We start from the raw sequence: 22,811 nt of genomic DNA, 5'->3' as shown, positions 1-22,811 counted from the left end.
ATACAAACATGTGATATCATCAGAATTATTTGCTTATGGTCACCTCTGAACAACAGCTAAAAGGTAAAAATGAAACTAGTAATTAGTAAGCAATAATTCCAGCTTTATGCCAAAAAAGAAGAGCAGCTTTGAGAAGATTTTAGACCTACAGTCTATACCAAAACCGATTTTGAAAATAAAACCCTAAGATACATTTAAGTAGCAGTTTTAATTTTTAATAACTTTATTTCTAGATCAAAGTACTTACTGGATGCAAATACAACATATATGATGAGAAACTACACAAATTTTCATGACTTCAGCTCAGCTGCAGAACAGAAGCGTACTGAACAGAAGCATAAAGCGATCAAGTTTTCCAAAAGTATTCATAGCACTAAACTTGAAGTCAAATTTTCTTTACCACTAACTTAGTTATAAGGAAGAAAAAACCAAATCCAAGCAATGTTACTGCTCCCATTTTTACTAATCTTTTTGCCAAGGTGGGTGCTTTTTCTGGAAGTTTCACTTGGCTAGGGTCATCCTTCTGTTCATGGTGAGGCAGATGTTAAGTTCATGTAAAAAGTGCAACAAAGAGAAAAAAGTTAGTGTGAAAGCTTCTTAAGTACATGATAAAGTACCCAGTCCTAAGAATTTGCACACATCTAGGATTGATATTATTTCTTTCTCACTGCCTGTCTCTGCCCTACTTCAATTGAAATAAACTTGTGCAAACCTTTATCTTATCTGATGCTCAATCATTCTGTAACATACATTAGAAAAACAAACTGTTCATTTACAAACTTATTTCCTCAGGAGTAAAACACATTGCTAGTAGATGCTACAAAAATCTAGCAACAAAACATTTAAACTCCAGTCATTAAATATTTTCACCAGAACTTTTGCCGTTTAATTACTAAAACAACTGTTTATTAAAAAAGCAAGTTAAGCATGTAACAGATTAGACTTCCTTGACATTAAAGGAAGAGTGGAAAGTACCTTACAAGTGCCTGCTCAAATACATGTTGAAGCTGAGTGGAGCCTTGTCAGGAAGTGTAGCAGGGCTAGGTTCCGATTCCCTACCTTAGTCTATAATGTTTGGAAGGCCATCTCATTTACTGTGCTTTCAAAAATTATATGCTACAGACATAACATGTACTGCTGGCAAGGTCTTGTAATGACTAAGCTTAGCAAACAGTCCTAAAGATTTTAGGGGAATTTATACAAACTTATTATCCAAGAGGTTTAACTTTTTCATGTAAATTGGCACTTTTCATAACAAATGTTTCAGTGCTCTACTCATTCAAGAGTGCCCCATCACAAATTAAGTAGCACAAAAATGTTTTGTATTAAAGTCTTCATCAGTGAAATTCATAAAACACTACAGTATTTAATAGAACAGGAATGACATTTTTGAAGTAATCACAAGGCTAATGTTTAACACCTCTGTTTAACACTGGGTACAGAGGCACCATGCTTCATCTTGACAGCTCTAAACCCTTAAGTACAGATGAGAGCAAAGTCAAGTGGCACCTAACTCAGATCCCCCACCAGCCCTTATAACTGGCCTGCACATACAGGAGGCAAATATATGCATACAACTGATTTCTGCATCTGCAAAAAAAAGGAACACAAATAGCTAAAAAGTTTTTTGCCACAACCTCTATCTACCTCTTAAATATATTTGGTGTTAAGTGATTTATTGGGAGAAGGCTGTTATATTACATTAAATTTACTTAGACTACAGGAAATTGCATTAGTAGCATTATACTCAAGGTCTGAGTTCCACATGGCTTCATTCAGCAACAGATTCCTTTCTGACACTGATGCTCCATTTACTCTATCCCAGCAGCCATTCCTTCTACTAGCCTATTACTTAAAATGACCCCATCTGACAAGAGCATGTCATTGTGTTGGTTTGAGAATGACTGATGTGGTGCTAACATCTAGCCTTGACCTCTCCCACCCTCTTCTTTTGTCACTCTGCAGAGTTATCTGGGATGCCTCCCATTCAATCCATAAAACCTTAGTATCTTCCTTGTGAGTCAATAATTGCAAACAAAAGATCTGTTAATTAAGAAGTAAGAGTGTAAGTATTCAGAATGGCATTTATGCCACAGTGGTTGTCCAAGAGCACAGGGATACATTCCGCTTAATTCTTTCCTGCAGTGGAAAGAAAAAGATTGTCTGTGCCTTCCTTTGGAGGCTGTCTGTGCTGCTGTGGAATATTCTAGATTATTTCACATATCTCACTGTCCATGAGAAGTTGCAAGGGGAAGAGGTGGATGCAATGTCCAAGCTACAGCTAAAGAGCCTGTAGCAGATCAAGGTATGAAACATTTCACTGATGGATGCTGCATTTGAGCTTGCATGCAGAAACTTGTACACAGTATTTAATAGCCTCACCTGCACATACTCACCTTCTCCACCAGGTCCTTCAGTTTGGTAACAACTTCTCCCAGCTTTTCAACACTGCAAACCAAATCTTTGCAGACTTCAATATAACTTTCAGTTGGTACCCACTGCAGTACCACCTGTTAATAGTTACAGTTACTTGCCAGAATTACTGTAGATGATAATTTAATATTCTTTAGTTAACATATCATAAAAGACTGTCAGAAAAAGTTTGTAACTGCATTTATGCTGGGTTTTCATTGTATGATTTATGCACAACATGATCTACTACTCTCTGTCAGCCTTTGTCACCTTAACTCCTCTACCAGCAGAAACACGAAGAAACATATCTATCTCCTTTAACTGGGTGGCTTAACTCTTTGAAATAAATTACTAAAAAAAAAAAAAAAGTGTCCTTTAGAGAAAGAACATTGGACGGCTCTATGTAACTATATAATAATCAAGACAGTTGACAAGTATTCCTATGTTTCATTTTACAAGGTAGAATAATATTTTAGAATATACTCTAAATCAACCTTTTTTCCTTTGGTTAAATACCTTGTGAGAATTTTTGAGGAAATGGTTATTCATGGTCTGCAGAGAAACAGTCAGCTTACTACACTCTTTATTCCACTTCTGAAGAAACTTGAGGAATTCATCTCCACTACAAAAATAAAACAATATTCTGTTATTTGTTAAAGGCTGTAACTTTTTGCACGCTAAATATTTATCTATGCATTTCCAACATTGGCTAGTGAGCAACTCAGACATGCAGTTTCATTGCATTAAAAAAAAAAAAAAAATCCATGTAATTTTAACACAGGGTAGTTAAACACTACATTTAACATCTTTGCAAGTTCCTCCCACCCCACTTTTGGAAGGACAACAAATCGTTAAGTTATCTGGGATATTCAGCTAGTAAGACACCAAAAGCTCAAAAACTGTCACCCAAAAGCTTTTTGGAAACATTCTATTAAACTCCACTTCTGTTTCTAACTCTCATCAATCCTGTATTGTCAATGAAAACATTTCATTACCTGCTGCACCAACAGTTTTGTAACACACTATGCATAATAACTGCAACAGTCTGTTTTCCTGTGCACGTGTGCATATAGATCACAATCTTGCAACACCAGAAATAAGAGCATTTATAGTCAATTTTATGCTGATCTATCAATATTCTTGACCTGCAGCTTACATTTTTGAGGAAGATGTGGGGAAAAAGAAGTTTGGTTTGTACTTTGGAGCTAGGACTGAAATGACTAGGTTAGAGTCATTTAGTCTCCAGCACACTGGAAGAAAAAAGAATCCAACAATACTGACTTGGCCCCTGGATCTGGAAATACATTCCTCAAAGCCTAAAATACCTGATGTTATCCATTTTGAAGACAATTTATACTTAGTGCTCAAATAGAAGGAGGAAGACAACTCTGAAAATTAGTTTGATCAGTATCTCCGAAGACTGGAGAAAAGGATAGAAAAATTTAACAGACTAATTTCAAAGCTAAGTTTCTAGAGCTTCCACATGACACTGACTCAATTTATTTTACTGGAAGCCTTAAGAAGGTGTTAGTTACAAGTCATGGTGCTGGCCAGAAAGTTGTTGCTGTTGACTCAGTAGAGGAAAAGGGGGCAAGGAAGAAGATCATCTATTTATTTTTACAGAGTGAGCTCTCAAACCCTGAAAACTCCTGAGAAGTGCCTGTATCTCCAGTAGAAAAGTTTCCACTAGCTATAAGCCGTTCAGGCGAGTAACAAGCATAACCAAAACAACAGACAATTTTAAGTTCCTATTGCAGGAATTCCTGTTATATTTACAGAAGGATCTGAATAAATTAATTTGGACCCGAACGTTCCTCTTTTCCCTACGGCAATCTGCTATTAAACCTAAATTCACCATACTTGCACCACCTCACTTGCTGCTGCTTCTGATGGCAAAAAAAGCTATACATGAAATTTGCCAAACACCTAAACTAAGCTACACGCTAGTGTGCTGCAAGTATCTAAACAGAGGCTGAATTTAGCTCACAGAGTGTTTTCTTTCAACTTTGGCACAAGATCATTAGCAAGCAAAGTTTCCACCACTGCTCAGGACACCTGTGATTTGTAACACTGCTGAGCTGTTAAGACTTTTAATACTTAACCCAGAAATATATAGAAGCATCAGTAGGGTTGATGGAGGTTAAAACCCGAGACTGTTTATGGTTTTTATGAAGATGGGGAAGTAAGAAAGCCTATTAGCTTGTTTTCATAAAATAAATTATTATTTATTTCAGAACAATATAACTGAACCAAATATTTAGGGTAGAAAAAACAGCAAACACTAAACAAAATAATCACATCTGGAGATAGTCTGAAAGTTTCTCCCATGCTACTACAGTCAAGCCACGCTCTTCTATTTCCTTCTATTTAGAAAGATAACTTTTTAGCTGGCTAGGATCAGTTACGGCACTTTCTGTGTTTTGTCACAAAGGAAATTATTTTTAGGAATTCTGGAAGGATTCTCAGCAAGAATACAGGCATGAAATGAGGAGAAAAAAAAAAGGAAAAGAAAAAATTTATTCTAATCATACTTCTTTATTATAGCAATAATAATAGCTCTTAAATAATTTTCATAGAATTTTTTATCTGTTGCAGTGATATTTGCAAATGGAAATAATGTTTTCAAATAATAATCACTTTTTAAAAGAATTAATGGCTGTCAAAACACCAGTGGCTAAACAGTGCTAGACACTCTGTGAGTTTATAATCAATCAGTTCAACATTTTCTACTGTGTTAGTTTTTCTATGACTTCATGAGTGATTTTCCTTCTAACAGAATGACTTTGAACAAGTGGGAAGTAAAATCTTTATATAATAGCATGTAAACATAGCCTATGATTTTAGTCTCAAGGTCAGATTCCTAGAATACACGTAAAGCCATTTTCTAGAAAACTATGCAGTGCTTGATGTAACAGAAATGCTGTCATATTTTGTGTACTTCAATATTTAATCAATCAATTATTTTCTGGTTTTGAGAACTACATATGATCTAAACCCATACTGTACTAGGAATTAGGTATGTCACTGGTGTGTGAGACTGTACTGGACATCATGTGGCTTTTTTATTGTATTTGGCCACACGTGCCGTGAACTGCTAGCTTACTGTATTTCTCCACTTATTCCCTCTGTACGAATTTTTAAGCTTTTCTGCTTAAATATATATACTAACCACCACTATGGAACAATCTGAAAAACGTATACATTTCTAGCATAAAAACACATGACGCTTTAACTGGGCAAACTCCTCTTAAATTGCAGTTACCTATCCCTTGCTGAAGAGTCAACATAATTTTCCAAGGGTGCCTAACTTGGACAGCTAGACACCCAGATGCCTGCCCCACTACCTTAGCTCAGCAGCAAAGCCTCTCTTTTAATAGGAAAGGCTCAGGTGCTGTCAGAGTATTTATGGTGTACCCATATCATACTGGTTTGTATCCTCCTGCGTGCTGGAACTTAGTTCTTCAGTCCTACAGCACTCGTACTAATTTGCACCTGGATTCTCTCCTGGAAGCAGACACTTGTTTTGATGGAGAAGGATAGAATGGTTTGGGTTGGAAGGGACCTTAAAGCTTCTAGTTCCAATCCCCCTGCCACGGGCAGGGACACCTTCCACTAGACCAGGTTGCCCAAAGCCCCATCCAACCTGGCCTGAACACTTCCAGGGATGGGGCATCCACAACCGCTCTGGACAACCTGTTCCAGTGCCTCACCACCCTCACAGGGAAGATCTTCTTCCTTACATCTAATCTAAATCTACCCTCTTTCAGTTTAAAGCCATTACACCTTGTCCTATCACTACCTGCCCATGTAAAACATCACTATCCAACTTTCTTATAGGACCCCTTAAGTACTGAAAGGCTGCTATAAGGTTTCCCCGGAGCCTTCTCTTCTCCAGACTGAACAACCCCAACTCTCTCAGCCTGTCTTCATAGGAGAGGTGCTCCATTCTTCTGATCATCTTCACGGCCCTTCTCTGGACCCACTCCAACAGGTCCATGTCCTTCTTATGTTGGGGGCCCCAGAGCTGAACACAGTACTCCAGGTGGAGTCTCGTGAGAGCAGAGTAGAGGGGGAGAATCACCTCCCTTAACCTGCTGGTCACACTTCTTTTGATGCAGCCCAGGACACAGTTGGCTTTCTGGGCTGCAAATACACATTGCTGGGTCATGTTGAGCTTCTCGTCAAGCAATACCCTGAAGTCCTCCTCAGGGCTGTTCTCAATCTATTCTCCACCCAGCCTGTATTTGTGCTTGGGATTGCCCTGACCCAAGAGTGGGACCGTGCACGTGGCATTGTTGAACTTCATGAGGTTCACACAGTCCCACCTCACAAGCCTGTCAAGGTGCCTCTGGATGGCATCCCTTCCCTCCGGTGTGTCAACCGCACCACACAGCTTGGTGTCATCAGCAAACTTGCTCAGGGTGCACTCAATCCCACTGTCCATGTTGCTGACAAGGATGTTAAACAACGCTGGTCCCAATACCGACACCTGAAGAACACTCATCACTCCTCTCCACTTGGACATTGAGCCGTTGACCGCACCTCTTTGAGTGTGACCATCCAGCCAATTCCTTATGCACTGAGTGGTCCATCCATCACATGAAATCTCCTCATAGACTAGAAGCAGCAGCAAAGTCCTGTATTAAGACATGAACATCCTGCTCTCCCAGCCCACCTCAAGTCTTTCAAGAGCTTCTCCAAATGCCTTGCATGTCCTTCCACATCCTACAGCTGAAACTTGGCATCATGCTGCAAAAACGTACTTCAAGCAGGCTGCAAAGCCTCTTTTGTATAAACACAGTAATGGATACAGATAGAGGCACAGTACCAGCATCAGGAGCAATCATTCTATGTAAGAATGACTAGACCCGAGTGGAGTACATACTAGACAGACTTGTGTAACCAAGGCACAAAAGACAATGCTATGGCAGAACCACACCATGACATGACTGCTAATACACAGTGTCAGTATCATTCAGCTGCCTCCAAAGGACGGTGACATGTACAGAACGAACCTGAACCCAAGCACATTCTTCAGTCCAATGAACAACGTAACTAAAGAAGAGTCTAGCCTTATAGTACCCAAATAAATCCAGACAGCTCTCCCCAGTGTTCTGGAGAGGGAAGAAATATCTAACAGAGTAGCAGCACAGCTATCAGGTCACTAGTCAAGAGGGAAATACACACACTTTAAAGAGGAATTGCACCCTTACTTTTCTAGACAGTAGAAAGTTGTTTAATGAGTCGATTGGATGCAAGTTTTTTTCCCCAGTACTAGTCTAGCCAGGCCACTGCAAATAAGGCAACACAATGCTATGCAAATGGTGGTGGGACTGGGAAGAGAGAAATGACCACAGAGAGCCTAATTTACTAGTGATGTAGCTACAGTACAAGGAAGGAGCAGTATCTCCAAACCAGTCTTCTCCAAGTTAAATAAACACAGTTCAACTGACTAAAGCCTCTGAAAGGCAAACTTTTTCTGTCCGAGTCCCTTTCTAAAACTTTTGCAAATTAGAATATCATACTTATCCTATTTTCAGAAGATATTCTTCTATAGTTCTGAGAAGTAAAAAGAGGAAAGACGTGAGCACAGAATCTAAATTCAAGTCTAGGTCTCTCTTCTGGAAAAAATTATATTTACACAACAAAATAGAGGATAAGAGATTTAAGAAATCTTAAGATACCTTTGCACTTACTATAGCTTTCATCTTCTTTTTGGGCTGGATGTGGAGAATGCTCTACCAGTGCTTAGGGGATGGATGAAGTTTAATAAGGTTGCTGAGGGTTATTCCTCTCAACTCAGGCCTGGCTTTCATGGGAATGCATAAGACTATACTACAAGTATTAGAGGTACTGCAGTGCTGATGCTTAAGGCTGTAAAAAAACCCCAAACAACTATAATGGGAACAATATTAAGTTGGAATGGAAGTTTGAAGGAGTGACTCTCTCTTAAAAAAGTTTCCTTATAAACCTATTTCTGCTAATATGCATAATCTATGATAAGGAAAATACTTTATGAAGTTCTTAATTTGTGATATTAAAAAAAAATGAGGTCTTTTAGAAGCCAGTTAAAACTGCTTCCAGTGGAAGAGAAAACAAGGAAAAAATCCTGAATCTATACAGGAGTCACATTTAAGAGAGACATGTACAACTTATTAATTTATGAGTTGAAAATTAAAGCCCTATGCAGAAATTATATGCGACTCTCCCTCCCACATGTCTTTTTATTGCATCCTACAACCAGACAAATTTGACTGCATGACTAACAGAGCCTGCCTCGTCTACAGACACAATGAAGAATTACAGAGATCACATCATGTGGGGTTTGCAAGGGTCCATGATGCTCTTGAAGCATGGAGAAGCAAGGAGGGCAAGACCCCATTTCCTTGGAGAAATAAAAAAATCTGCTCGCTGAAGCCTATCAGAGAAATTAAAGAATGAGTTAATACTGGAGCCCAAGAAGCCAGTTTCAAAGTTTATGATATGAACACAAGGTAGTGAAAATCCTGCACAGCAAGGCCATAAAACCTGGTTTGAGGTACAAAGAACTGATTACTTAAAAAGATGGCCAAAGTAATGGCATATAATGGCAATATAACCCATAAACAGATTCCTACAACAGGAATCTATGCTTCCAACTTTCTTTGTACAAAACACGTCTACCACCAGCGCTCATAATCCACTAACTGGCATACTCTCATGAATGTTATGCATGGGATAAGGTGTGAGAGAATTTTACCTTTGAGCTATAGAAAACAATGCAGTCACCTTAAATAGTTCATATTTCACTTCCATTTCCTCAGATATACAGTTAATACCTCAATTCCAGCTTCATCAGGTCAGGGAGGTCTTCAATTCTTATTTCTTCCACTTGTAGCTCGTTAATAGCACCTAGGAGTTTCTGTTGATCTCCAGGATTTGTAATGCCAATCTAAATTTAAAAAGTAATTCCAAACATGATTTACTTTTAATACTTATTAGACGTAACAGTACAGTACCATTTATTGTGCAAGCTTCTAATTACTACCAGTCAAAAGAAGTTGCTTTTAAGTTATTGTAACCACCTACAATGTATGTAACTGCCAAAGGAAAAAAATAAAACCACAGAAAATATTTAATGATGCAAAACAAAATTACAAGAGCTGAGGAAGAGCCAAACTGAAATTGCACAGGATACACAGAAAATCTGTTTAAGATTTATTAAAAAAAAAAAAAGGAAGAAAAAAGCAGCAGTTTTTATAAGTACCCCTATGTTGTTAGGATGTTATGTTCATCTCTTAGAGCAAAATAACCAATCATCATGATAGTGATACAGCATTAAATCAGAAAGAACAGAAACTACCAAATCAGCATCAAATGAATAATTTTACAGAAAGAGGCCAGATTTTAAGAAAGGCTTTTACAAGCTTTTGGGTGTCTATTTTTTTTCCAGTTAGAGAAACTGGTCTCATAAGATATGATACATCTTTCTAAAACCTCATTTTCTTATAGAATCTCATTTAAAAAAAAAGTTACGTCTACAAAGAAATCTAGTTGGTTCACACTCCTCCAAAACATCAAATGATGAGAAACTAGTGAAGAGAGAGAGTATGATCAGTTAGAGACGTTCAGGTGGATGTTTCTACCATGAAATAGCCTGTAAAAGCAGCCTTTTTATGTATCTGAAGGACAGCATTCTTAGAAACTCAGAACAGATTTCTCACCTCAAATTAAGACCAAGCCTAAATACTACCCAACATCAGTTTACACAGTCCCTAAGCTCAATCAGTTAATCTTCTATACTCTTGGCTAATGCTGCAAACAACAACAGAAAAGTTTTCAAGAGTTCAAAGGTTTTTGTCTTTTTTAGCTGAAGAAAAGCACAATTCTCTTCAGAAGCTACAGACTATGTAACAGATTCTCCAGATGATGCCTGGGACAGAAAACATTGTCAGCTGTGTTATCCATCAACTACCTCAGATTAAAACTTAACTCATATTTAAATCCTAGGCTGAGAGTTTTCTTGCAGAACACTTAAATAAAGAAAAAAATAGTCCATTCATTAAAAGGGAAGTGCTTTCGTGGCACATTCAATACTTTTCCTTGCTCATCTGACATGCTGCCATGCAACACAGGCCTTCTGATGTTAGCAGCCCTAAGGATGCTTCTCCACACAAGTGAAAAACCTCATAATGCTAGTTCCAAGTATGACTTTGTTGCTAACTCTCCAGCTGAGTACCTGGACTCAGCAGGAATGAACCACTCTGGAATTTAAGATCGCAAGAATTCCACGGTCTCCAAAGCTAGAACACATGGGGCTCTCACTGATGTTCTGAGGACCTGAAATTCCCTGCTGCTGTCATAACCTGACCACCCTGAGGGGTTATGCATTGGTAAAGGTTCAGGCTGTGAGGCAGGTCTGGATCACAAGAGAGCCCAGATCCCTCCCCAGCCACCGTAGTTCCACCCAACTGGTTAAAGTGGGTATATATGCAATACCAGACAATGTCCATAAGACAGTGTTTGCATACAGGAGATAAAAGAAAAGTACCCATTGAGTTCCAACAGGGAGAAAATTCAACCAACCAAGCATTGAAATTGTCAACATATGTATACTTTATTAAGCATCTTAATACTCAGTATATTGGATTTAACAGATCTAACTCTATTCAGATAATCATTGATAAAGACAGTTATGTATTCAATGGTGATAAGAACAATGATAATACAAATAACACTCACGAGTGTAATTATGGCGATTGGCAACGTCATACAGTCAGGCATCCCTGGCTAGGAGGATGACACCACATTAGTGAGATCCTCCGCTGGTTCTATCCTAAAGTCAGCTTTTATAGAGTCGCTTTACCTACACACAATTACTTGCAGCTGTGATCTGAAAGCAAATCACAGGCTGGCTTCTGTAAAAGTACGTCAAGTTCCGTAAAGCGTAAAGCAAGTCAGTATCCGTCCTTCAGAGTCAGATGCCTGCTGTGGCAAGATGCTTGTGGTTTCATGTCAGCAGTCTTTGCAAAAAGGGGGGACTGGGGGCAATCACCACAGCTGCAGCCTCAGAAATCAGTAAGATGTTAGTGTTTGAAGTCTCCCAGATTTCTGTAATTACTGTAGAAAGAATTTTGAATGAACAGCTGACAACACACATCAGATCAAAACACCAGGCAGTCTCACTTCCTCAGACAGTGCTGAGCAGCTATTCTAGGGAAGAGAAGGTGCCCAGAGAAATGCTTGCTTTGTGTGAAACTGTAATTTCTGATACCCAGTGTTTATCATGTTATCTCTAAAACAGTCCTCCAGGTTCTCCACCAGGTGTTCAGAAATCAAAGGTAACATGTAACTATGGGCTCACAAGTGTGTCTTTTCAAAACCATAAGTCTATAGACAAGAAAGTTCTTCAGTAATGTAAAATGCCAACAAGATTAATCATGAGTTTAACTACAGGTGTCAAGAGCTCCTGAGTTTCAAATAGGTTGCCAAGGGTACCTGAACAAGTTGTACTCAAGTCTCTTCAGTAAATATCACTAGCAGCCTGAAGAGAGAAAGACCTGGTTTTCCTGGAAATAATTTGCTTTACTTATGTTGAGCTGTAAGTTTGCTCCATTTATTAGTTCTCAGGTTTGCCTTGTGGAGCCCTGTCTGGTATGAACTAATGTTTTCTTAATGCTTACAAAGCATTACAGCAGTCATTTCATGATGCATAAGTAAGCCAATTTATACAAGAGCAGTAAGTTTACTTTTAATTATCATTAACAAATCAAATGAGCTCTTCAAGGAGAGAATGACAGTTATTCTCGAATATTAAAAGTATCTTGCCTAAAGCAGGAGCATAAAGCGAAGATTGGGTTTGCTTTTGACTCCATCTTCTCACTCCTGGAACAAGCAAATCAGGATGCAGCTTTCTGACCAGTGTATCAGGAAGACATTGTACTTTGTTGCCCTACAAATAAAACATAATTTCATCCTTCTGCAAATGGATCAGTGACTGAGCACCACCACATCTTGAAGACATGGTTTAGGAAGTAAAGAATGTGATAAAAGTCATCATAGATAAAGCCTTCCACCACCACAGTAATTCTGAAATCAGAGGTGCTAGGTGTAGAACTTAGAGAAGTAAATAGACCAGTCCAAACTAATTCCCAAAGCAGAAATATTCTCCCTTTCTAGACCACCTCTGCTGAACATGATGGTTACCCAGAACCTGACTATTCATGCAATGATGAATGCATGGAACAATCACAGTGCAAAAAGCCCATCTTCCTTATGGATAAGCAAGCTTTTAAGTTGGCTCAGTTACACTCTGCAGTCCAAATAAAGCAAATGTTATTGTGAAGTGGCCATATGTTTAAGAATGTACAAGAGCTTGCTTGTATCTGTAAAATAGACTACATGCAGTCTAGATTTTGATTTTAGGCACATCAACATCTATTTTGTTCTTCACTTAAATAAATAAATAAATAAATGCCCCTGCAAATCCATGCCCCAAACTCACACTCCAGCATCAACATGACTTTTCTGTCATCCTTTAGATGGAAATGAAAGAAGAGGCAAATAACAGATTGCCTCAACACATGAAAGATGACATAGTTCTCATATAAAACCAGTAAAGTTATGCGTGAACTCCTACATCCTTGCCATCTTGCCCAAGTGGCCACTATTTTTATTTTATTATTTTTTTTAAGGAACTTTAGGCCTAAATGGATCCAGAAGTAAAATTACATCTGTTGCTATCTTGTGAGACAAATGCTCAAAAAAAAACCCAGACAAAAAAGATCTGAGTGTTATTAGTAGCACAGAATCAGACAAAAACCTCCAAATACATACGGTATATCGAACAGACTTGTCTCGGCATGGAACAGTTTATAAGCTTAAGAAATGCAAGGACTTCAGCTTGAAAGAGTCATTGTTTAGGCTCTGTTGTAGAATACAGATAAAGATATTTACAGAGAAAATATCTTTCTGATATTGTTTGATGGAGGAAAGTGTATCATGTTAGTGACAGGATTTCTCCCCAGTTCTCTGGATACAAAGCAGCTTGGTTCAGAGGCATCCATCAGAGGTCATCATTAATCTCTGTAGTAATAAGATCCAGGCTCTTTAAAATAGCTGGCTGTTAGTTGAAGATCTGCCACCACACTAAAAACTTTCAACTCTGGAATTACGAGGAAACAGATTAGAGTTGTTCTATCAGCAGTGTGGGGACAAACTGTTAGCAGAACTCTAAAGCTACACTGCATCAAGAATTTAGGGTAACTTATGAAGTGCTAATAAGCCAGGAGTGTTATGTCATTTTTTAAATTCTCAGTTGAAGACTCATCAATTTATGTCCATGCACAAAGCATGACTTATTTTCCAGGAACTGTTTCCTGCCGTTGCAGAGCTAAGAGGCAAAACAATATCTGTGTAGATATTATCTTCCTGTGCAGTTGATCCAGGTATTTATTTCAGTTTGTCCAAAAAAAGCCCTCTTTATATTAAGGAGCCTCAAATATGTTACAACACTGAAACAGAAGTTAACAGTTTGTGTGAAAATATACCTCTTCATTGAAGGAACTGTAAGGCTTAGCCATTCACTAAAGTCCACAATTCTCTCCCCTTCCCCCAGTGTCCCCTGGACAAAAACAAGTAATGATTACAACATCAAAACAGGCGATCAATATGAACATATACTCAGTCAGATTTGCAGTTTAATACAATCATGACCAACACAGAAGCTCACACAGTGATGAGAAGAAAGCCACAAAAATCTCCTATAAGAGCAAAATTCCTGTCAATGGGGGCTTTAGGATTCATACAAAGCCCACACCAGGATGCTGTTCAATGGGTGCAATCCTGAGGCTTCAGAAAAGCAGTAACATCAGAACATGCTGACATGCCTCATAGTATTTAGGTCTAAGTGAACTCTTAAAAATCTCTTCGTTGACAAAGCTCCCTATACATGTACCCTCTGGGAATACAGAGTTACTTCTGAGCTCTGTCAAAACACTTAAACTCTACTCAGTTACAAGACAAAACTTCACGCAATACAACCTTGTGACACCAACTCTGAAAGAATATTAATATCTGTACACAAACATAGGTTCCAGCTGCTAGAACACATGCCTCCTAGGTACCAGAGTAGCGGGAAAAAAGCTGGCACTGAGGACATGTCTAGCACCAGTAGCAGGGAGAAGGCTTGAAGCAGCTATTTTAATGAGGTGTCTTTGGTATCTCAGACCAGGTACAGAATAGAATGCTCAGAAGAATCCTGTGGCCTGGAGTACTTATGTTGTTCCAAGGAGACTCCTATAATTGGATTTTATTATGGCATCCTCATGTAAGCACAGGAAGTCTTTCATTTCCCACAGGAATAATTCCTGCAAAGACTAAGGAAAAGAAACCACCCTATCTCAACTGGAAACTGAAACCTTGTAATAATGCATCACTTAGTCCTGGATAATAGTGAAATACCAATCTTCCCAGCTGCAGTAAACTAGGAAACCAAATCTTCTCTCCTCTTTTTTTTTTTTCGTAAGGTTTTATAAACCTGTGTGGGATATGAAATTCCACAATGTAAGAGAGCTCTCATTTTCCCAGCAGAAATTACCACCTCACAAAGGAGGACCACATTTGAAGTAGTTGTTTAGGATTATCTATTGCTAATCCTAGCACTGATTTCCTTTCAGTGAAAATATACTTAAATACTAAAAATGGTAACAACTAAAATTTAAAATGGAACTATTTCCTGCTCACCCCAACTCCCACATCATTGCAGCAAAGAAATACTGGGGACTTCCACTTCGTAGTCAGATCAAGGCAGAGAAGATGCAAGAATTCAACTCACATAATTCAAAGCTGATCTGTGGGATTACATACTTTACAAAAAGTCTGTCTATATTCACATTAAAATTCAAGAAGTTGAAGAAGATTCTGAAGACAGATCTAAAAAAAAAAGTTCTTACAAGGTTAGACATTTATAAAGGGAAGTTAAGATATTAAAAACATTTAAGAAAGAGGAGAAAACTAAAGTTCTGAAGTAGTAAACTGACCTGCATTAACTCATCTTTTCCCATGATAAGAAGTTGTCTTAAAGATATATCTCTTTCCTGTATAAAACAGAGGTTTCTGCCATTAAAAAGAATTTCAGAAGAAAACATTATTTTCACTTTTTTTTGCCATTCATGTTTTACTTCAGTTTCAGAAACAAAAACAGCTACACAACACCATTATCAAAGTAATGAAAAAGTTCTGTAGTTTAGATATATCATGTTGTGACTAATGCACATAATCAAAATTAAGCAATCCAATCCAGTCCATTGCAGTTTAACTTAACACGTTATATGTAAACTTCTGTTTAATAAATTTATTGTAATTAAATAAATTTATTTGAATTAATACGCTAATAGTGATAGAATTTTTTTTATGCTGTAGGTGCATTTTGCTTTCATGGATTACTTTACAGATAGCAGATACATCACTAACTTACCTTCAATAATCCTATTAAGTGCTCTAGACCAAGACCATGTAAAAACACTTCCATGTCATCAAAAGTTGAACAGGAACTGTAAATATAATTAATGAGATTTGAGAAGAAAACAGTGAAAAAAAAAAGACATCTAGAACAAAATAATATAAAAAAGCCCCCCAGACAAAGCACTGGGGACCAACCTAGAGTTGTACACTTGTACTGATGACAGCAGTATCTCATACGCATCATGGGCTATAATTTAATCTAAAATTAATAAATATCTTTTCTGTCTAATGAGTTGAATTGAGCCTAAAGGGAATGATTTTCATAAATAAAATAAATGCCATTTGAAGTAGCAAAATGTTCCAACTGAATGTTAAAGTTGGGCCACAAAAGCCTAAAAGATTTGGAAGTGGGCTTAAGGAAGATAAATATGTATTCTTATCAGATAACATTCATATAAATTGGATTCAGCCCACAACTGTTACCCTCCCAGTTCCATTTAAACTAAAAAAGGTTACCAAGAAAACAGGAATGTCTATAATTAAAGATAGTGAAAATTAGTCAGTTAAGAAATTTGTTGTCAGAAGACTACTCTTCAGAAGGTAGACTGAGGAAGTAGCATAACCCACTGTAGGTTCAGAGTTTAATGTTTATAAACAAAGGTAAAATACAAATTTGGATTCCCCACCCTACCAAAAGATATAAAAATATAAGGGGGGAAAAAAAATCTAAACAGATTTCAACAATCATACGAACAACTGCAATGAACAGAATTAAACCAAAAAGCAAATCGTACGAGATGCAGAAAGCACTACTGCAATTGCTACAGCAAATCCTTTGCCAAAGCCCTGTGTTAAGAAAGAGTTCGCTCTGTCTTATTGTAGGCCCTGAAATGAAGGTTTGCCCCCTTTTCACATCAAAGATGTAAGGAGCTCCTATCGAAATTTGGTTGTTTATTTAAAAAAAAAAAAAAAAGAAAAAAAAGAAAAAAAAAAAAAAGCCCTGCCCAAACCCAACCCAAACCCCAAACAAACCTCTCTGAAAATTATTCTGAATACGTAAGAAAACATTTCAGGTTTGCACACTGAGAATCTTGCATTCCAGGATTTCTGGTATTTAAGTATATTTATTCCTTTGTGAGGACGGATACCCTAAATCACATATGAGGTAGTTTATGCAACTTCTACACGGTAACAAGTCAATAATTCTGTAAGCAGACAAAATATAAAGAGTTTCAAATAATTTTGGTAGAGATTAAAGCTATCATCCCTACCAACTAGTTGTATAGAATTGTGTTATCCTCTGCTGGATTCCTCCCCCCTCAACACACAGACAGCAACAACCAGTCTTTGAAGTAAGCAATTCACATATATGTCCAAACTTTGTATGTACAGCCAATACCCTTCAACTGGCAAGAGGAGACAAGTGTGTGAATGACCTGTAGTGATGAAATGTTATTTAGACAAAGTGCCCAGTTTGCAAAGGTTTTGGGAGTCCTTGGGTTAATCAAGACTTTTAGTTCTGCTAAAGATGCAAGGAAAGGACATTTTTTTTCCCAGGATCAAAGAAAGGGCTATTCAGCATCCAGAGGTAACTTGAAAGACCCCGAACCAGAAAATGACCTAATCCAGGAGCTGCAGAAAGTAAACTCCTGACAGATATGTGCATTTCCTTGTATAGCCCAGGGCTCTGGAGCCAGGACAATTGTCTAATTAGCATGGCAGACAGCAACACTGAAGCTACACTCACTAATTAAGGATGCCAAAAGGATGCCAAGTTATACTTGCTCACCCTGCATGGTGGGGCACAACTGATATCCAGTACCAGATGATGCATTAGGAGCCACTGTGAGAACAGGGACTTGAGAAGACAACTGGCAATGCCAATGATGAAAGTTATGCAGGTAAATGGCAGGAAAGAGACATCCAGCTCAAGGAACTATGATGGAGTAAACACAGGTATCGGTGTGCCTCTTGACTATCACTAGATGAAAAAACCCAACTCACTAGGGCATGGGTACGTGTGTGTGTGGAAACGGGCATAGGAATAGGCGTGTGCTGTAAGAACAAGCGTTTAACAGCCAAACATCTGGTATACTTCAGGGGACTGTTTCCTGAAACCAGGAGTTCTACTAATTACCAGAAATATGCTCCAAGTTACGAAACATCAGAACCAGCCTTTGTTAATATAAAAATCCGTAAGCTTGACAAAAATGTCTGTTCATACAAACAAATAAGTTCATCTGGTGCAGGGAAAACAAGCAGAGTTTAAAAAAAAAAACCACTACTGAAACATTGTGAAATCCTGAAAGCTCAATAATTGCCTAATACAGAATTACATTGGCATAGCTAGACATCTGGCTACCACAAAGCATTTTAAATGGGATTCAGGATTTCAGTGTCTTATTTTAAAAACTTATCAAGACTACCCAAACACTGGTATGATGTCCTCTAGCCACCGTCAGGTTTCAACAACACTAAATTCATTTGGATAACTGCTGCATAGTGTTAGTTCACTTTACACCAGAAAAAGCCTGGGAAACTTCCTAAATAACCTAAAGCTATTAAAAAAAAAAAAAGACAGATATCTGTTCTAACACTGAGGTCATTAAGTACAGATTCTATCTAGGAGTATGACTCTCTGTGAAGAGTAGTAGAAGACCAATCTATTTAAGAGAATGTCACCTTCATGGCAAGCATACAGGGACTCAAAAAGATGATCCCCAAGGAGCAGACAGATCCCATGGGACACCTGGTCCATAGATGGCAAGAAATACCCAGAACACCACCTTCAGGAATCTATGAGTAGTAAAATGCAAGAACAAAGAAAAGAGGACAGCACAGATAATTGATTTTACCATGCAAAGCCTTCAACCCTCTGCTCCAAGAAGTATGTCTAAGGCAACTGTGGTCGAAGCACCAGAGAATAAAAATCTCATTTGACATATACAGTCATCTAGCAACAGAATCTGGTGAGGCTTTGCCCTGAGGTACTCTGTCTGAGACTGGGACTACCTCAGCGAGAGCTGCTACCTAGTAAACTGCCATCAGCCCAATGATACAAAACTAGGGCATTTCAAATTCAGCATGACCTGGCTGAGCAGGGACATAAAGAATCAGACCAACCAGAACAGATTATGGGTACTGAAGTTGTCTTCTCAAGACTATGCTGCTCAAGCTCAAGAAGGCAAGTGGATGGTTTGTTGAGGACTTTTTAGCCAACATCTTCTGGGACAAAACCATACCAGAGACCTTCAAAGTTGCTGAAGCAGGGCTGCTGATTTCAGTCCTTGGACACCTGTAAGCTTCAGGGTCAGAGGCATACTAATCAAAAAGTTCTAGCGCTTAACTGGTGTTCATACTTAATTCTCGCTCTCATATATGCAGAAAAAAAGGAAAAGGCATGGTGGCATGAAGCTGAAAACAGGCATTCAGTGAAAACAAAAAATTTAACATTAAATGAAGACAACCACACAAAAAGGAGTATCCAACAGGGGAACATACAAATTTAACAGAGCTGAAGTGAACTGAAGTGACATTGGACCCTGGCTCTACTATACTTTACACCAAGTGAGAGGAAGGAAAGATCCGGCGCATGCTCTTTGTTTACAATGCAAAGGAACTCTGCAATCTTGAAAAATTAATAGTACATTAATATACTTACTGTGGACTCTTGGTAGCACTCCAAACAATATACAATATGTATCAGTACAACTTAATCATTGATATGAACAAATACAATCTCTTAGGAATGTTTATAAGCTACAATTACACTATGACTGTATTTACCCAACTCTGTGGTCAGAGACAGCTGTCAGAAATTTGTAGATACCCTCTTGCTTAATTGTTTCATGGTATCTCCCTTGCAAGTGATTTGCAGCCAGAGAGAGTAAACTATATATCTGGAAGAGCCAAAATGAATAAATTATTATTCAAACTCAAAATGAATGAAGAAATACACAGGAGTAAGACTACAAAGAGTTCTATCATAAGTTATTACTTACAGGGAACATGAAACATCTGCCACTTCTTCTCTAAAGCATACAGCTAGAATGAGGCATTAAGACTAAGCCCACAGAGTTTATCAAGAGTATTTGTGAATTAACAAAATTCTAGCACTATGATGAACTGACACAGAGCAAAACAGTATATATAACGCAGTCTAAAAAAGTTAGCATCTGTCACTATAGAAGCAGCAATACACCAACATACTCATTTTTGTGGTTAGTAGACAAGAGCTCTATGTACTTAAGGCAGTAAGTTGTCTGAAGAGCATGAGGCATATGACCATTTTAACATCTCAATTTCCAGTGCATGTATGGACCCAACATTTAGCAATTTACAACTGACAATGTAAGTTAACTATACCTGACACAGAGGGATTCTTTCAACTGATTAAAGAAGCAAGCCTTCTGACAGACATCACTATGCATCAGTGATGGATTCCAGAAACTGAATTGCCCCTGTGTGAGTTTCGAGATAGTTACTAGAAAATTCAGCAAAACAAGTAGAACCTCAATAAACCTAAAGGAATGGTGAAACCACTTTCCTGAAATTCAGGTGACCAGACAGTTTTATATACATATACAAACACACATATACATATGTGTGGTGGATAGTCGCTTGCTCAATCTCCCACAGCAGGATGGGGGAGAATCAAAACGGTAAAAGTGAGAAAAAATACATGGGTTGAGATACACACAGTTTAACAACTGAAGGGGAACCCCCCCCCCAAAAAAAACCTGAAGTGATGCAAAGGTAAGTCACTCACCACCTCCAACCAGCAGACCAGTGCCTAGCCAGTCTCCAAGCAATGGCTACTTTGGAAAAACTCCCCCTACAATTTTATTGCTGAGCATGACATTATATGCTATGGAGTATCCCTTGGGTCACTTGGGGTCAGCTATCCTGGCTGTGCTCCCTCACAACCTCTTGCTCACTCCCAGCCTGCTTGCTGGAGGTGAGGGGCAGAATGATGCTTGCTCTTGATGCTGCACAAGCACTCTCAGCAATAGCTAAAATATTGGTGTGTTTTCAACACTGTTTTGATCACAAACCTAAACCACAGCAACATACAGGGTGTTAGGAAGAAAAATAATTCCATCCCAGCCAAACTCAGTACAAAATGCAAGAAAAATTTCTCCCCACCCAGATACAGTTTCTGCAGACACAGTCTATATGACAGCCCCTTGGGTTATCAACAGCCTGAAGAGCAGACCCCCAAGCTGGAAGAAGCTCATGACCATTAAATATCTCAATACCATCTGCACAACTTTGGAGTAACTGTGTGAAAGTTAGCGCTTCACAGGTCAAGAGGCAAGACCCACCTCTCAAGGGTGAGGAGCCTATATTCCCTCCGCGCCAGAGAAAGTCGCGTTATAAGATTATACGGCCATAGCCTGCTGAACAAGTCATTTATCAGAGGCAGAAAGCATTTGTAGCCCCTTTCAGTAACGTGAGCTAACAGATCACTGAGCCTCAGACACTGATCTTGCTAGCCTACACTGACAGCTTTGTGCATAGTTATCATTTTTGCTCCTGCCCAGCCCTGGAGTCTGGCGGGGTGGGGGGGGGGGGGGTGGGGGGGCAGGGAGAAAGAAAGAAAAAAGAAGCTGTAAAGTGAATTACAATTCGCTACAGTGAATTACACATTTTTGAAGAGCCACTGCAAGAAGCCTCGTCACTGGTAAGAGCAACTCAAAGAAAAATAAACATAAATCTAGTCTGATCCACCATGCATCATCTGGTAACAGCAGTAAACAGATTTATTTTAGGAGAATATATGTTGTCCTCAGCAGCTCTCTCTTTACGCTGCTAATTAGTGGCTGCTCTTCCAATGATCTGATGACCAATTTATATTATTTTACCCCTTCTTCCTTACTGAGAATAGATTTTGAAGATGGCCAGTACCAACTCCCCCTCTTTTTAGCTTTAGCCTTTTCACTTCCAAATTCAATCAGAAACTATACACTGGAAATTAGTTTGAAGTTTAATTCCCTCACACACTTTGGCAGACAGGAAAAAAACAACACATTATTTTTCTACTTCTCATATCAACATTAATAACATGAATAATCCCTTGTCCTGTATTCTAAATCTGAAATCAAGGATTCTGGGAGGGGCAGGGGGATGGACGGGACACAACACGGACCCAAACAAAACCCTAAAAACATTACTATATAGCATTTAAACATTTAAAGCCCTGTGAAAAGTTGGGATGTAACAGAAAATAGTCTACATAGATGTAATAGCACAAGTATTCTACTAACTACTATAATTTAGTTATTAAAGTAACACTTCTACAGAAAATTACACAATTAATGAACAGATTTTTGAGGTAAACCACAGAATTTGCATTTCAAAGAGAGATTAAATACCTCTGAATGTTTATTGATTTTTGATAGCTCTGCTGCTGTTTTCTCATCCTTAGTCTGTAGATTTTTGTCAGCTCCCAGCTCAAGCAACTTCAAAATTACACTTTTATGTCCATGCTGTGCTGCCCATATTAATGCCTGCAAAGAACAACTTCATTTCACCAAGTTTACATATGGAGCAAAAAAAGAACAGAGTTTCAATCAATAAAGCAATCTTCGTAAGTTCTTAGATGGCAGAATCTGGAGACAAAGACATCTTGAAAGTGGTGTTAAAGCAGAAGAATACACCAATGAGTATTTTTGAGAAATCTGTACTTAGAATCAGTTTGTGGGTTCTTGCTTTTTAAAATTTTTATCAATTACAACACACAGAATTAAATCACTTACTGAATATCCATTTTCATCTTGGGCATTTATATGTGATCCATGAGCGACAAGAAGAGCAACAACCTGAGGATAGCCTTTTCTAGCTGCATACATCAGTGGAGTCATTTGTCTTCTGAAAGGGGACAGGTGAAAAAAATTATTTCAAGATATCAAAATCCAACTGCATTATCAAGCAGAGCACCTCAATTCTGTAAAGAT

At 38.3% G+C, this 22,811-nt stretch overlaps 1 protein-coding gene across 1 annotated transcript in view; it reads right to left on the bottom strand.

Moving 5' to 3' along the window:
• Positions 1-385: 385 nt before the first annotated feature.
• Positions 386-22,811, bottom strand: part of ASZ1 (ankyrin repeat, SAM and basic leucine zipper domain containing 1) — a 41,679-nt gene continuing 19,253 nt past the window's right edge. Inside the window, exons 5-13 of the mRNA XM_049814032.1 lie at positions 22,614-22,725; positions 22,230-22,364; positions 19,642-19,754; positions 15,869-15,944; positions 15,432-15,488; positions 9,231-9,343; positions 2,929-3,034; positions 2,397-2,510; positions 386-523 (exon numbers count right to left, since the gene is read on the bottom strand). Of these exons, the coding sequence (XP_049669989.1) occupies positions 386-523; positions 2,397-2,510; positions 2,929-3,034; positions 9,231-9,343; positions 15,432-15,488; positions 15,869-15,944; positions 19,642-19,754; positions 22,230-22,364; positions 22,614-22,725 (964 nt within the window). The remainder of the gene's footprint in view (positions 524-2,396; positions 2,511-2,928; positions 3,035-9,230; positions 9,344-15,431; positions 15,489-15,868; positions 15,945-19,641; positions 19,755-22,229; positions 22,365-22,613; positions 22,726-22,811) is intronic.

The sequence above is a fragment of the Accipiter gentilis genome, chromosome 11 (assembly GCF_929443795.1).
Source record: "Accipiter gentilis chromosome 11, bAccGen1.1, whole genome shotgun sequence".
In the NCBI taxonomy this organism is placed as follows: Eukaryota; Metazoa; Chordata; class Aves; order Accipitriformes; family Accipitridae; genus Astur; species Astur gentilis.
This window is presented reverse-complemented; position numbering and strand designations above follow the sequence as displayed.